This window comes from Schistocerca piceifrons, chromosome 8 (genome assembly GCF_021461385.2).
Source record: "Schistocerca piceifrons isolate TAMUIC-IGC-003096 chromosome 8, iqSchPice1.1, whole genome shotgun sequence".
Classification (NCBI taxonomy): domain Eukaryota; kingdom Metazoa; phylum Arthropoda; class Insecta; order Orthoptera; family Acrididae; genus Schistocerca; species Schistocerca piceifrons.
In genome coordinates this window covers 209,184,615-209,201,213 of record NC_060145.1, presented here as the reverse complement: position 1 = coordinate 209,201,213, position 16,599 = coordinate 209,184,615, and the positions used below count along the sequence as shown (strand labels likewise).

Genomic DNA, 16,599 nt, shown 5'->3' with positions numbered 1-16,599 from the left:
ATGATCGTCTCCATGGGAGAATGGCAGCCTGCATTGCTGCAAAAGGTGGATATACACTGTACTAGTACCGACATTGTGCATGCTCTGTTGCCTGTGTCTATGTGCCTGTGGTTCTGTCAGTGTGATCATGTGATGTATCTGATCCCAGGAATGTGTCAATAAAGTTTCCCCTTCCTGGGACAATGAATTCACGGTGTTCTTATTTCAATTTCCAGGAGTGTATTTCTAACAGGATGTCCTTTTTCATAATGAAACTTCTAGTATATGCATGAGCAGAATATATATATAGTAAGCCTCAATAATAATTTTATTTAACACATAAAAGCTCTGAACAATACTGACCTGTTGGGCTGTCAACATCAGTGACTTTCTTGCCATCGGCATAGACTGCATAGCCTGTGACCGGAGCTGTTGTGTTGATCGTAACAGGGAGCCAGGTGACTAGCAGGGTTCCATCCTGAGGGCCTGGCTCCACTTGGATGTCAACCGGAGGGTCGGGCAGACCTGAGGAGAGCAAGGATCCGCGCTCTGCTGGCTCACCAATGACAAACACTTCAGTGTAGCACGGTTCCCACAGAAATGTATGGGTGAATTGTTAGCCACTGCCTAGCACGCTTATCACCCACTCACGAAACAAGTTCTGTAATCTTGTAAATATTGTGCCAGTGAGTAAAATCATCTAGCATGCAGTGTGTCTAACTGTCATCACACACAAAGGTGCAGTTTGTGTTTGAATCTACAGGTGCAGAACTCCAAATGATTTTAGCTTAAATAATAGTGTATTGCAAGTTCAAGTTATGCTTATGCAACTGTGCTATACAGGTCAAAAAAGTTTAATTGCCTTTTAATTTGTTAGTTTGAAGTCACTATTTTCAATAAAAATGAATTCACAGAATTCCAATTTAAAGGGCTGGCATGTGATGTCTGAAGAAGAATGAGAGAAAGAAATCTTCATTCTCTTTATTCACATCTCAATGGTCAGAGGAACATCATCATGCAAGTGATAGATTACATCATGTTTACTTTCCTCCAAAGTTTCTGGTCAAGCAGTTATGTTACTGAACCCACTCTTTCAAAATAAGTGTGTTAGGAACATACATTATTAACTAAAACCCTTATTTATGTGTCAAACAATGGAAAATCCAGGATGCAATTACAACCACATGGCAATTCACCAAATATGTAGAGGAGGCATTTAGTTGCAGTCAGGAACAATGAAAAGAACACTGGACATACTCAGCTTCTGGACTACATCCTTCATTGAATATACCAAAATCACGCACACTCACACAAGCACAGCTCATATGCACAAGGCCACTGCTGCCCCTGATGCTGAGGTCTGGTTACCTGATTTGGCCTTAGTGCCTGGAGGCAGTGGTTGTGTAGTGTGACTTCTGCTTGTGTGAACGAATGTGAATTTTCTATGTCTGATGAAGGACTTAGTCCAAAAGCTGAATATTTCTAAGATTCTTTCCCATTGTGAATGTCAGCAACTCAATACCCCTCTATGTGATGAACTGCAACCTATCTTTTCCATACAGTTGTTAATTAGCTGTCAAGCATTCTGAGTAAGCTTTATGTATTTTGAAGAACCCAGCTGAGCATCAATAAAAGAAGTAAATTGTTCTGCACTGGCAGAAATATTTACAACTGCAAAATATTTCTTTATTCAAACCATTGTTAGCGCATGATTTTATTTGGTAATTAATGATATATGTTTTAATGTTTTGTCAGGATGCTCTAGGAAGTTCTTGTCACCACTGCAGCAAAAAATTATTTTAAAATGATTTTCTTTCATTTTTTAAAAAGTTATATTTATAGCACAGAATTAATAACTGCCAATAAAAACTTTCAATGACTTCCATTACAGTAATTAAATTTCATTCTTACAGAACTTTTTACAAGTTGATTATTGAGCAGTATTAAACAACAACCAAGCATTTCACGTGGGATTATTAAAGAGATCTCTACACAGTGTAATACAAGACCACGTGTGTCTTACAGAAGAATAGATCAACAATGTGCATTTTCTAAAAGGTGTAAGTGCACTAGAACAGCTTCTGACTTCTCATTCTCATTCAAGGTGAATCAAACAATCAACCAGCACTCATTTTAAACTTGGAAATAACACTGGTGTATAACTTTGTAATCATATGTAAAACATGATACTGATGAATACCAGTGCTGCAATAGAAATAATAAAAGAACATTTACAAAGGAAACATGCACTTTCAATAAATATGAGATGAAGAAAAAAATTAAAAACCTACTCTTCTAAAACACATGGGCATTCTGGCTCAATCAGAACTTGTTTTTAGGGGCAATTTAAATGGAACATTGTATTTTTAAATTATCAATACTGGGCACTGACTGACAACCACCACTGCTACAACTTATCTACTAATAAATGAAATAATTGTATTAATGTCTCAGAAAGAAATTACAACCAAGCATGTCATGTGGGATGTTGCCATATTAAATTCATTTGACAATATATGCTTGTCGTTATCTGTGACACGTTAAAACGGTGTGCTGGGACAGGAATACGCTCTAGACACCTGCCTTTCATGAACACTGCTATACAAAATGGGCCACTGATACACACCTTTTGAGCACATTCAAAGCTTCAGTTTATCATTGAGTCTTTGAATGTTTCAAGTTGGTTCCTAAGATGCACTCAAGTGTTTCAGTTGGAAATGCAATGACCACAAAATGGGTGGTTACAGGTGTGAGTCCTGATACAGTACATTGTTTTAACCTGTCGCTTGGCATTAGATAACAATGAAACAAGAGGATCATCATCAAAGAAATATTTCATCACAGTGACTTTTGTGTTTTTACCTACAGAAAGAACACAGTTATAAAGGAGAGTGGTACACTGCATTTCAAGAGATACCAATGTATAAGAGGAAAATTACTTATTTAATATGAAAGAGGCAAGAAAAATAAGCCAAAAGCAGTATGGAAAGTGAATTGCATTCGCAATCATATGAACTGTCACATATATTTAGTCAGTGGCTGTCATCATATATGTATATCATGTGCTCTATGGCACTAACCTTCTCCTCCATCACCACCATATTTAGAAATAAAAGGTCAGATGTAAAGTTTCATTGCATTTCTGTTAATCTCCTTTCATGATCATTTTACACATGCTACAGATTCCATTTGTTGTAATAGAATGTTTATTCAGCCCACCACACAATTGTATTTCATGCTGTAATTGGTTTTGTAAACATTGGAAGTCCAGGTTGGAATATTAACAGTATTAGGAATAGGATAGATTATTACCCACTGAAAAGATGACATGTCAAGGTGCAGACAGGTACAATGATAAGATTGTTACACATTTGGCTTTCAGCTAAAGCCTTCTTCAGAAAGGCAGAAAGGCAGAAACACTCACATTCACACTAGCAAGCATACCTCACACACACATGACTACTCTCTCTTGCAACTTGGACCCCAATGCAACTGTCACAATCAATGAGCATAGCTATATACAGTGAGGCAGAGACGGGGGTGGAACATCAGAGTGCAGGTGAGGTGAGAGAAGAATGCTGTCTGGTAGAGAGTGCAGGGACTAGATGGTGGCATGACCAGAATGCCAGGCACAGTGTTGGGAGGTTATGGGGGATGGGGTGGAGGGGGGATGGGGAGGGGGGGGGGAGGGTGGCGAGTGGAAAAAGAGAGTGGAAGGGAGGGCAAAAGAAGGGTGGATGCATTGGCAGAAACTAGCACATGATGAGGATGGTGGGACATGTGAAAAGGTGAAGGCGATATGACAGAGGGAACAGAAACTCTTGAGCAGAGGGTGTGGGGACAGTAGGTTACTGTAGGTTGGCTGGAATAATTTTGAGAGTGGAGAATGTGTTGTAAGGATAACGTCCATCTGCCCAGTTCTGAAAAGCTGGTGGTGCAGAGGACGATCGACATGGCCTGGGTTGTGAAACAGTCATTGAAATCGAGTATGTTAAGTTCAGCTGCATGTTGTGCAACAGGGGTGATCTACTTTGCTCTTGGCTGCAGTTTCGTTGTGGCCATTCACCCTGGTTGACAGTTCATAGGTAGTCACACCAATATAAAAAGCTGTGCAATGATTGCAGCAAAGTCGGTACATAACTGAGATAGAATAAGCCCATAACAAGACAGGGTGTGTGGACTGGACAGTTCTTGCACCTAGGTCTTCAACAGGGAAATGATTTCTATGGCAAGAGATTGGAATTTGGAATGGTATAGAGATGGAATAGCATGTTGTAGAGCTTGGGTAGGTGACAGAACACCATTTTAGGAGGAGTGGGAAGGATCTAGCTTAGGATGTTCCTCATTTCAGTGTGCAATGATAGAGAATCGAAGCCCTAACAAAGGATGTGAGTCAGTTGTTCCAGTCTGGCATGGTAATGTGTGAGGTAGTAGCACTCATTTGTAAATGGTTCTTGGAGATGGTGGAAGGATTAGGGTTGTGTGGCGAAATGGCAAAAGAAATCTGTTTGTAGCCTAGGCTTCGGTTAGTACATGTCCATGAAGGCCTTCAACAGTCCAGGTAATGGTGTTCTTGTCACTGTGTCACTGCAAATACGCCATTCCTGGGTGGCCAGGCTATATGAGAGAGAATTTTTTGTGTGTAAGGGATGACACCAGTTGAAATTCAGGTGCTGTTGCTGGTTAGTGGGTTTAACGTGGACAGAGGTGTGCATTAGAACCATCAGAAGAGAGGAGGTCAAAGTTCAGAAAAGAATCTGGGCTGAGCAAGACCAGGTCCTCCTCTCTCCTCCTGCTCTCCCTCCCTCTTCCCTGGTCATTTCTTGATTGCTGCTTTTGTTCAACTTGACAGTTGCATTCCAACCCAAGCAGCCAGCGATTGTGGTCATGTGCAGGGTGAATGTGTGGGAATTTTCTTCTCTGAAGGCAGCTTTGGCTGCAAGCTAAACGTGTAAGACTCTTTCCATTCTGACTGTCTCCACCTCAAGGTGTCATCTTTATGCTGAGTAGCAAACCGTCCTTTTCCTAATACAGTAGTAACTGGTTTTGCTTACATAGCCATCATCAGACATCCATATCCCTAAAATGTTATTGGACATTGTTCTTACTATAGTGTTTATGCCATCCGCAATGACAGCAAACTCAGTACTAAGGATGATCTTGATCGAGTGAGTGATCGATGAGGTATATGATCTATGATAGTATGTAACTGAAACTGGTAACAATCTGAAATATATATTAGGTATAGACTGAAAAAACATTGTATTGCAACTGTGGTACAAATCCTCACTGCTACTCAGTGCCTAATACATCTAAAATTACTGCTACAGTGTGATACACTTAATTTCCAACTGAAATGGATTACTCTTGTGCAGAAGTTTTCAGGCATTTGTTTCACTACTCTGGTGCTTAATGAATAATTAAACAAGTAGCCTCCAGGCAGAAAATATACAATGTACATTTTGCTGTGCTGTAAAATATCAGATATGAGACTGAGTCAAAAGAAAACATAATTTTACACTTAAAAAAGCAAATGCAGTATTAGCAGCCAGTAAGTTAATAAGAATATTCCTGAAAGTATGCCAGTTTGTCTCCAGGTGGCAGAATCATACAGACACTGAAACCAGAACTGTGTAAACATGCTGCTCCATGTGCAGCTAATATCAAATTTAATGGTTTTCAGTTATTTTTTTCTGTGTGCTGAAGTTGTGAAACCTATCAAAATTCATTGCAAAATGATCATCCAAGTATGATAAGGCATGTTTGTTTCAGAAGAAAACCTACAATTTTAACAGAAAGTTGCAACATGTATGATGCCTTTGGCTAATGCTCCTCAACCAGATCAGATGTACAGAATTGTTGCTTTAGAAAACACTGCCCAATTGCAGCCATCTTAACAGAAAACCTCTGGAAAGCCTTTGGATGACACTGTTATCAACCATAAACCTTAGTCATGGTTCAAAACATTGCATTGTGCATGAGGAGCTCCAATTTCATAAAGTGCCAGTAAGACTGATGTCCAAACAAAATTAAAAAATAATGTGACACTTTCCTTGCAAGAAGCATTCCTCAGGAGAAAACATGGTTCCACTAGCACCAAACAAAAACTAAGAGAGGGAGTAAGTATGGTACCATACCTCTGGACCCAAACCAAGTAAGTTTCTAATGCAGCCATCAGCCATCAGAGAAAATGTTATGCAGACCTTCTTTCAAATGAAAATCATGTTGTCTTGGAATATCATCCACATGAAAGGCCACCAGCACTAATTTGTCCTACTCAGACAACCTACAAATAATTTTTGTACTGAACTCAAACTGAAATAATGTGTATCATTGTCAATGGGTTTCCTGTAGCAAGATAACAAAGCATAGTCACAGACAGCCAACAGTTAGGGCAACCTCAGACATGAAGTTTGAATGTCTGCTGGTGATGAAATCTTCTCAGGTGATCATCTGACTGATGGCGTCATCTTGTCACAACATTTTGATAAGTCTCATACTTACCATCTTCAAGCGAAAAATGTCTTCTAACATACCCTCTAAGACTTAACCTATGTGGTTTTGTTTCAATTATGATGTATGTCATACTGTGTGTGACCTACATGCAGATTTCCTAACAAATAGGCACTTTGTAAGCACTTCTGAACTTGCATTGTTTGTACTGGAGTGTATGTTGAAATTTAATACAGCTATGCACCACATGTAAACAATAAATACCTTCAATTGACTCATCTCAATTTTTCAATCCATCCAAATGCTAACCCACTGGTAACTAAGGAATCCAGTGTGAAATTTCTTTAGAAAAAGCTACTCCACTAACATGAAGCTTGAATTATATTTATCATACAAGATGAAAAAATGATGCTCTAACAAAACTCAATGGACTTCTGTTTTGAGATGATAATTTACAATTAGAAAATACACTACTGGACACTGTGAGAGTATACATCCATTCTGGCTAGTTTGTCAATATACAGGAGACGTAATACTGGAAATCTTGGTGCAGCAAGCTAAGCTGGCAAGCATATGGAAGACATTCATCTATCTTCAGGTCAGACATGGCAGTAAAACTTAAAACAATAGTTTTTGTTAAGTGTGTCCTCCAAGTTTTGATCGCACCTGTGACCTAGATGCTTCATGAATACAAGACAGAAACTTAGAACTATGCAGTATATCAATTACTGACCTCAAGGACATCCTGGAGAGAACAGCCATTATGAAATGGCAATGGGCCTGCAATGATGCCAGAAGAAATTATGACTGATGGTCCAAGAGACAGAGTAGGAACAAGAGGAAGACCACCAGACCAACAGAATAAAGACCTGTGGAACATTGCTCGACTCAGATAGCTAAATATTGCCTAAGCCTCTTGCCCATGGAAGACGTGGTCGAGCTCAATACTTAGGGAGGTCACATTACTTAATGAAAAAAATGATCACTGCTACTGTTGACAATGAGGTTGAATTTTTACCACATTACATGACTTAAGCATAATTCAGTAGCAAATGTAATCAAAACATGAGACAAAGGCTTGTAAACAAAACATGAGCACAAAGATTTGTAAACAGCAAAGTGGTAAAAAAAGTTAGATATGAGAAAATTATCCGCTGTGAGTTTACACGCATGCAATGATACTTCTTCAGGCTAAGTTGAGCTGAATGAGCATATCTATTTGAAATGAACAGATGGGTAATATGGTACAGTCTGATCAGAGGCTGCCAATAATTGTGTCTATAATGAATCATAGTGGCTCTCAGTGACTGAGTAAAGTACCTACAAATCCTAGTTTCTGCAATCCTAGTTCAGACCCACAGTTTTTTAGCCATCCATTGCTTCTTTTAGCTTTGGAAGTTATCAATAAAAGTGCAAACAGTCATGTTGCACAACTGTTTGGAGCCCACGTTACAATGTGGGATCCCCTAAAACTGACTGGGTAATATAGTTAAGAGTTTGGAGAAAGGCAAGGACATATCATCTCCAATGACACAATGCATAGTAAAGCACTGTAATATTCAAATCAATCTCAGGGTTGAGGACAACTTTATTTAGTAACTGCATATACAGAACACACATACTGACTATTACCAATAACAGTCAAAAGTTGATTAAAAAAGTACCTAATAGATCCGGTAGGTTATGGAAAATAATGATGGGAAACTTGATCCAAAATGTGTTTCAAAAAGGCATACAGACAACAAATTACAGATGAATAGGATGTAATAATTTTGTCAGGAATACAACTTTGTATAGAAATGTCTAAAAATGAATGAACAAACACAGAGAGAAATATAAGAATAAAGAAATTGTCGAGAATATGAAATACTGAAAGAGAGCTGTACAAAGATTAGATCACAGTTAGGTATCATAGTATGTATGACAGATATATTCATACTCTGAAGACACAAAAGCATTCTTTGTTAAATGTGTGTGTGCCCATTCACTTTGCTGCAGCTTCATTATATGTGACTGGGTTTTGCCTATAAATAACACTAATATTATCCTCACAAATACTAATTTGAACATTATTCCTTGATGCATGGTGTTTCTGTGTTGTTCTGATCAATTGTGCCCCATAACAGAACATAGAAAAGAGAGTCAGTCAGTTCAAAGGTTTGCTTGCAATGTTATTTTTATTGTCACTCTTTCATCACTTGTGAAACACTTGAAACTTTGATGTAGAATAATTATCTCCCTAATACGCTGTATTTACTACTTTATCTTATTACTTTTTTAACAGTTTTGGTTACACATCTATTATAGCATCACCATAACATGTGTCGCACAAGGATACATTTCTTTGTACCATAACCACTGAAGCACCAAAGAAACTGGTATAGGCATGCATATTCAAATACAGAGATGTGTAAACAGGCAGAATATGGCACTGCAGTCAGCAATGCCTAGATAATGCCACAAGTGTCTGGCACAGTTATTAGATCATTTACTGCTGCTAAAATGGAAGGCTGTCAAGATTTAAGTGAGTTTGAAAATGGTGTTATAGCCACAGCATGAGTGATGGGACACACCATCTCCGAGATACTGATGAAGTGGGGATTTTCCCATATGACCATTTCACAAGTGTACTGTGAATACCAGGAATCTGGTAAAACATCAGATCTCAACATCGATGTGGCTGGAAAAAGATCCTGCAAGAGTGGGACAAAAGACGACTGAAGAGAATCATTCAATGAGACAGAAGTGCACCCCTTCCAGAAATTGCTGCAGATTTCAATGCTGGACCATCAACAAGTCTCAGTGTGTGAACCATTCAACAAAACATTATTGAAATGGGCTTTCAGAGATGAAGGCCCCCTTGTGTACCCTTGATGGCTTGACGACACAAAGCTTTATGCCTTGCCTGGGCACGTCAACACCGGCATTGGACAGTTGATGACTGCAAACAAATTGCCTGCTTGGCCAAGTCTCATTTCAAATTATATTGAGGGGATGAACATGTATGGGTATGGAGACAACCTAATGAATCCATGGACCTTGCATGTCAGCAGGGGCTGTTTGAGCTGGTGGAGGCTCTGTAATGGTGTGGAGCATGTGCAGTTGGAGAAATACAGGACCCCTGCTATGTTCAGATACAACTCTGACAGGTGATATGTACATAAGCATCCTGTCTGATCACCTGCATCCATTCATGTCCATTGTGAATTCCGACAGACTTGGGCAATTCCAGCAGGACAATGCAACAACCCACACATACAGAATTGCTACAGAATGTTTCCAGGAACACTGTTCTGGGTTAAAACACATCTGCTCCCCAGACATGAACATTATTGAGCATATCTGGGATGCCTTGCAATGTGATGTTCAGAAGAGATCTCCAACCTCTCATACTTTTATGGATTTATGGAACAGCCCTGCAGGATTCACGGTGTCAGTTCCCGCCAGCACTACTTTAGACATTACTTGAGTCCATGGCACACAGTGTTGTGGCACTTCTACATGCTGATGGGGGCCCTACGAGATATTAGGCAGCTGTACCAGTTTCTTTGGCTCTTGGGTGTACTAAGCTTTCTTCTTGTTACTTTTCTGAGAGAAGAACAATTAATTATGCACGTCTGTGCATCCTGTTATTAGGCTAAGTTCATCTGCACAATCTCTAAGGGATTAACAAGTTGGCAACTGAAGGGTATTCAGAGTTGTTGCCTTGAAAGACAGAACTTTTTATAAACAGGTATTTGCATGGCATTCTGCCACAAGTTGTGACTGTTGATTAATTCTCTGTTTGACTGGTACTACAATTCAGACCCTTGAATTTCAAGGGACTGTGTGCTACCAATTGTGCCATCAGAACATGCCTCAATAATTGATCCAAAGCTTCAACTCATCAGGGCTTTCTTCCCTTTCCTTCCAAATTCTGAAGGGGCTTTTCAGTGGTGCTGTGAGAGTAGTACCTATGAGAGAACAGATTTAGCAGCGAATTTAGCTTAGCCAGAGCCCCAGCTATATCTTTTTTTCATACAGTCAATGTAGCACATACTTGCACAGCATAAGAGGATAATTTTTCAGTAAAGGCCCTGTTATATCACCTAGGAAAGTGTCTGACACTGCTTATTTGCCAGTAGATGAACCTCCATTCAGTATAATTAGGAGTGTTCTGCCTGTCAGAAATTTTTTTGATCCACTAGGAAGCCAGGTTAGATATCCAGTATGGATGTCTTTGTTTTTAGTAGTCCTTGATGTGGTACTAAATCAAAAGCTTTTTGAACTTCAGAGACACAGAACTCACCTAATTATACCTAACCATGACATTTAATACATAATTTATGATGAGTATGAGACACATTTAAAATGATCAATGTTTCCAGAAACAAAGGACCTGAAAATACTTTTTGTGGTACAGAATGAGAAATTTTAGCAATCATCAGGTTGATAGATTTTACACTTGTAAAATGTAAACTTGCCTCACAATCATTTATGTAAAATTGAACGGTGAGTTCTAGGAAGTGACAGATGGTGTCACTATGGAGAGCCCCTTAAGCCCAGTTACAGAGAACTTCTTCAAAAATTTGAGGAGCAGGCATTGGAAATTGTGGACAACAAACCGATTGTATTGTTCTAGTATGTGGATGATACATTTTTTTTGTGGCAGCATGGCAGGGAGGAACTGGACCATTTTCACAAACATCTGAACAGTGTCAATCTGAAGATTCAGTTTACCATGGAGGAGATAGGTGGAAAATCAAATTTTCTTGATATGCTAGTTTTCCACAAGCCACCCACTAGGATTCGAACCACCTCCCACAACAAAAGTGAGGTATCATAAAAACATTGGCTGATAGAGCAAGAAAAATCCATGAACCAGAGCTGCTTGACACAGGATTAAAGCATCTCACCAATGCACTACTCAAGAATGGTTATTCGTTCATTGAGGTGAAAAAAGAATTCATAGCAGTGCTCAATTGCCAGTGAAATTGAAAGTTTTCCTGCCATTCAATAAGGAAGTGACTGACCACATAGGAAAAATCTTGAGAAAGCAGATCATGGCATTCTACACACCCACATGGAAGATACAACATCACCTAAAACTGGCCAACAATGTCCAAAATGGTTCAAATGGCTCTGAGCACTATGGGACTTAACTTCTAAGGTCATCAGTCCCCTAGAACTTAGAACTAATTAAACCTAACTAACCTAAGGACATCACACACATCCATGCCCAAGGCAGGATTTGAACCTGCGTCCATAGCGGTCGCATGGTTCCACACTGTAGCGCCTAGAACCGCTCGGCCACCATGGTTGGCAACGATGTTAACCAAGTGCTGGAAAAAGCTGGAATTCATGGGATTCCATGTAGTTGTGGGGAAGTGTATGTGGGTACTAGAAAAACAGCAGTCAAGAAATGATTTGTAGGGCACAAGGGCAATTGCAGAAGTAGGGAGATTGACAGATCAGCTGTTGCAGAACATGCTTTACAGCCAGGAAACCACCACAGTCATTTTGACAGGACTCAAGCACTGGCAGTCAGAAGCAGATACCATGAATTGCTATACAGAGAGGCCATAGAGATTGAAAACACTGCAGGAATTTCAGTAGGAAGGAGGAGGACATGAAATTGAATGACATTGGGATTCCAGTGCTGAAGATGTGTACCAGTTCCCACCATGGGACAATAGCAACAGTGGATGCTGGCAGTCAACAGTGTCCTCACATATTCAAAACATGTGATATCACACCATTACACAGAAGCGGAATTTTGCTGGAGTCAGTAACGAGCCAGGGTGTGAATCAGACATCATTCAAAGATGCTATGATACCCCTTGAAAATGTCCTCCAGAGAAGGGGAGGAAATGTTGGGTTTTAAGGTGAAATCCATTCAACCACAGCATAATAGCTCAGAACATTTTATCAATTGTGAGATTTTACACTTCCACCAGAGTGTTAGCAGCTGCAGGATCTTTATGAATGTCTTCACTGATCACAGATCACTAACTGTGCAGCTGACTGTGAGTGAAATGGCAAAAAACTCTTTCTTTGGGGTATGTGATGCTCATACCAGCAGGAATAAAAAATGGATGCAGAAGGGCCAGAACACTTTTATGAGATTCTGAAAAATGTTTCTAATAAGTCAAAATTTTAAGATATTTGCAAGACAGTGTCAGAGTATGAGATGTTTCTGAAAGCAACGTGGTGTAAATAATACATGGTACCAACTGCTGGCAGACACTTGAAATTAACAGTGGTGAAACTGTCAAAAGGAATAATAAGTGTTGCAAAAAGGATAAGTTACATGTAGTTATCGGATATGTTTCTTCCAAGAGATGGGCAACTTCGGCTCATTGAAATACAAACTGAGCCTATATTTGCTGTTATTTGAATGCCTATCACCGACCATTTAAGACTTTTAGCTGCATTTTACTAGCAGCCACTATGCATCTGCTGAGATAAATGAATAATAGAGACCAACAACCTAGATTCATAAGGACCATATCAGACTTTTCGTTACATTTTACTAGCAGCCACTATGTGTCTGCTGAGATAACTGAACAATAGAGAGCAATAACCTTGGTTAAGAAGTTCAAATGTTTCCTTATTCCTCTGAAATAACTTAAAGAGATATTATATATTTGAAAACAGACTGCCAAAATTATAATTTCAGTAAGTGATAGACAAGAAGAAAACTTCTGCAGAACCATTCCTAAAGCTACTCCTGAAAGCTGCTTTTAACAAGTAATTTTGGAAAGCACATATGATGAAAAAGGAAATTACGATTTGCATCCAGCTGCATAACTGATATTGTTAGAAGGCTACAAAGTAAGGCACAGGTCTGTAGATGGGCAGAAGTTAACTGAAATGTCCTTCATTATTACAATCACAGTTTCTGAATATTTCAGTTACTCTGCCAATGACTTGTATCACAAAATGTCACACCAAAACAAAAGACATTTTTGGTCTTATGTTGAGGTGGACAGTGTCACAAACATTAGTCTCACAGAATTTTTGAAAAACAGGTCGAATCATAAATACTTGGAAGCACAACTCTTCACAGTAACATTTTATAGACTCCCCTTGCAAAGAAAACTGTTCTGAGTGTAAGACAACATAGGTCACATCTGTCTACTAGAAGTGTAGCAGGACTGTCTCACTGTATATCACGAAATGTTGGTAGCAGAATTGTACAAGACATTCTGGATTCAAACATAATGGTGTATCATGTACAAAACATTCTTGACCATGGCAAAGAGCATAGATTTTAAATTCACCAAGTGATGTGTTCAACCACACTTTCTCAGCAGATACTGTACAAAGAAAAGTAACCGATTTTGTTCCACAGCATTGTGGCTTACAGGCAATCTGCTTACTGGGAACATTTACTATTATAGTGACTATGTTAATAATTTCTGAACTGTCAGAACACATGATGGTGTCCTGGGCAAAGAGCAATCAGTCACACATGCATTCTAAACAGAAGCAATCTGAGGCTGTCTCTGGGAAGTGTCATAGGATACAACATACTGTACATACAGGGTCATGCCACTTTAATGTAACCACCACCTATGCTCAACATCATCCTGCAATAATCATACACAGATGGCAGGTGGCAGCACTAGCAGTGGAGGGTACATAAAGCATGTTGGGGGAATGCAGGAAACAGTGCGGTCATTGTCGTAATGTGGAAACCGAGTGATTAATCTGATGTCCAAAAGGACATGATCACTGGCTTTTGAAACAAGGATGGAAGCATTTCCAGAAACAGCTAAGTTTGTAAACTGTTTGCTTGCCATTGTGGTTAAATTATACTGTGCATGGCAAAAATGGATCAAATGGCTCTAAGCACTATGGGACTTAACATCTAGGTCATCAGTTCCTTAGCACACATCCATGCCCAGGGCAGGATTTGAACCTGTGATCATAGCAGCAGCGTGGTTCTAGACTGAAGCAACTAGAACTGCTTGGCCACAGTGGCCGGCACTGTGCATGGCAAAATAGCAGTATCAGAAACTGGTGCCAAGGCAACTGTGGTGCACCATGGGACTCAAACAACAGGTGAAATGATGGCTGTGGAGATGTGTATTGGTGAATAGACATGCAACTGATGAGCCACTGACCAGCCAGGTGAACCAAGAGACCACTAACAGTGTCTCCTCAATGACCATCCAGCAAACATTGCTGCACATGGATCTCCACAGTAGATGCTTGACTCATGCACCCAAACAACAGGTGAAATGATGGCTGTGGAGATGTGTATTGGTGAATAGACATGCAACTGATGAGCCACTGACCACTCAGGTGAACCAAGAGACCACTAACAGTGTCTCCTCAATGACCATCCAGTAAACATTGCTGCACATGGATCTCCACAGTAGATGCTTGACTCATGCACCCACAGTGACTGTTGTTCATCAGTGGTTGAGGCTAGAATTTGCTTGCCAGTACTGCAACTGGATAACCAGCTAGTGGTGACAGGTGGCCTTTTCAGATGATGGCATGAAACATCTGAAACTATACATACTGTAACAATCATCAGGAGGGTCCAAGCTGGAGGGGGGAGAGAGTTACGGTCTTGAGAATGTTTTCGTGACATTCCCTGGGTGGTCTCGTCATTCTGGAAGAAAGGAAGAAAGATTGGGTTTAATGTCCCATCGACATTGAGGTCATTAGAGTCAGAGCACAAGCCCAGATTATGTCAAGGATGGGGAAGGAAATCGGCCGTGCATTGTCAAAGGAACCATCCCGGCATTTCCCTGTAGCAATTTAGGGAAATTGTGGAAAACATAAATCTGGATGGCCATAAGCAAGTTTGAACCATTGTCCTCCCAATTCTGGAAGGCACAATGAATCAACACAAGTACGCATTTATTGTTGGGGACCATGTCCATCCCTAAATGCAGTTTGTTCCCCTCAGTGTGATGGTACCTACCAGCAGGAGACTGCAACGTATGAGACAGCTCACAGTATACACGTGTGGTTTGAGGAGCACCAGGATGAGTTTACCGTACTTCCCTGGCAACTAAACTCCTCAATTTAAACCCAATTTAGAATCTGTGGCACCCCCATGATTGGGCTGTTTGCACTGTGGATCCTCAACCATGAAACCTAGCACAGGTGGCCACTCCACTGTAGTCAGCAAGACTTCACAATCCTCCTGTTGGTATCTTCCAGAACTTCACTGACTCTCTGCCTGCAAACCCTGCAGCAGCCTGTGCTGCAAAAGGTGCTCATTAAAACTTTTAACAGGTGGTCAGATTAATGTGAGTGGACAGTGTATATGATAATATGTTTCAAGAAATTGCAGAAACATCAAGTCAACTCCTGACATCATTGTAACATGAAAGAATGTTTGGAGCTGGTTCTAAATGTCCAAAAGTTTGAAGTTGTGTCATTCATAAAATACACTAGTAGTCTTAGTCATGTGACACAGAGGGGTGTAAACAATGGATGAAAATGCTGAATACAACAGTAACATCATTTGGAAGCTGGATAGAGCAAATACCAGCCTTTGATGCAACGCTAACAGAAAAACAGCAGTTTGTCTATGGAAAAGGCTGTCATTGTACAATCTACAAAGTGAAGGAAAAAATGCTGCATTTGGACATTGGCATGCGATTCCTCATCCAGATTCAAGCCAAAAGTTTATCTAGCAAAATCAGATCAGATGCATTTTGAAAACACTTGTATGAAAACAAGGAGCTGGCAACACTGTCACATTGTGCAACGCATCTAAATGTTCAGAGGAATGTGTATCACCCCACACTAGAGTACCAGCCATTGTATCTTCCTTATTTGACTGCTGGGGCATCAAACCCATAACTGCCATGGAGCTATGGTTAAAATCCTCATCAGAGTCCTTTTTTATTTTTTACATGTGTGTTCCCTAGTTCTCATTGTTCGTAAGCAGGACATCATTTTGTCACATGACAATAGCTTATTATATGACAGTGGGATCCATTAAACTGCATGCATGCATCTAAAAACCATGCAATGCACGACCACACCTGAGCCTGACAGGTTCACGTAGGGCAGCTTCCTGACAGAGAACACAAATGATGAATACATCGATAAGCTTTTTGTGCTGGGTGCGTCCAATAACAAGGCTGCTGCTGCTGCTGTTGCATGTGCATGTGCTGCTTGGTATCCTTGAGGCACCTTTCCAACAAGAATGTTTTT

The 16,599-nt window shown here is 40.0% G+C and overlaps 1 protein-coding gene across 1 annotated transcript in view; it reads right to left on the bottom strand.

Annotated features, from left to right (window-relative positions):
• Nucleotides 1–307: 307 nt before the first annotated feature.
• Nucleotides 308–16,599, bottom strand: part of LOC124712216 (RIMS-binding protein 2-like) — a 384,205-nt gene continuing 367,913 nt past the window's right edge. The window contains exon 9 of the mRNA XM_047242511.1: nt 308–504. Coding sequence (XP_047098467.1) covers nt 308–504 — 197 coding nt within the window. The remainder of the gene's footprint in view (nt 505–16,599) is intronic.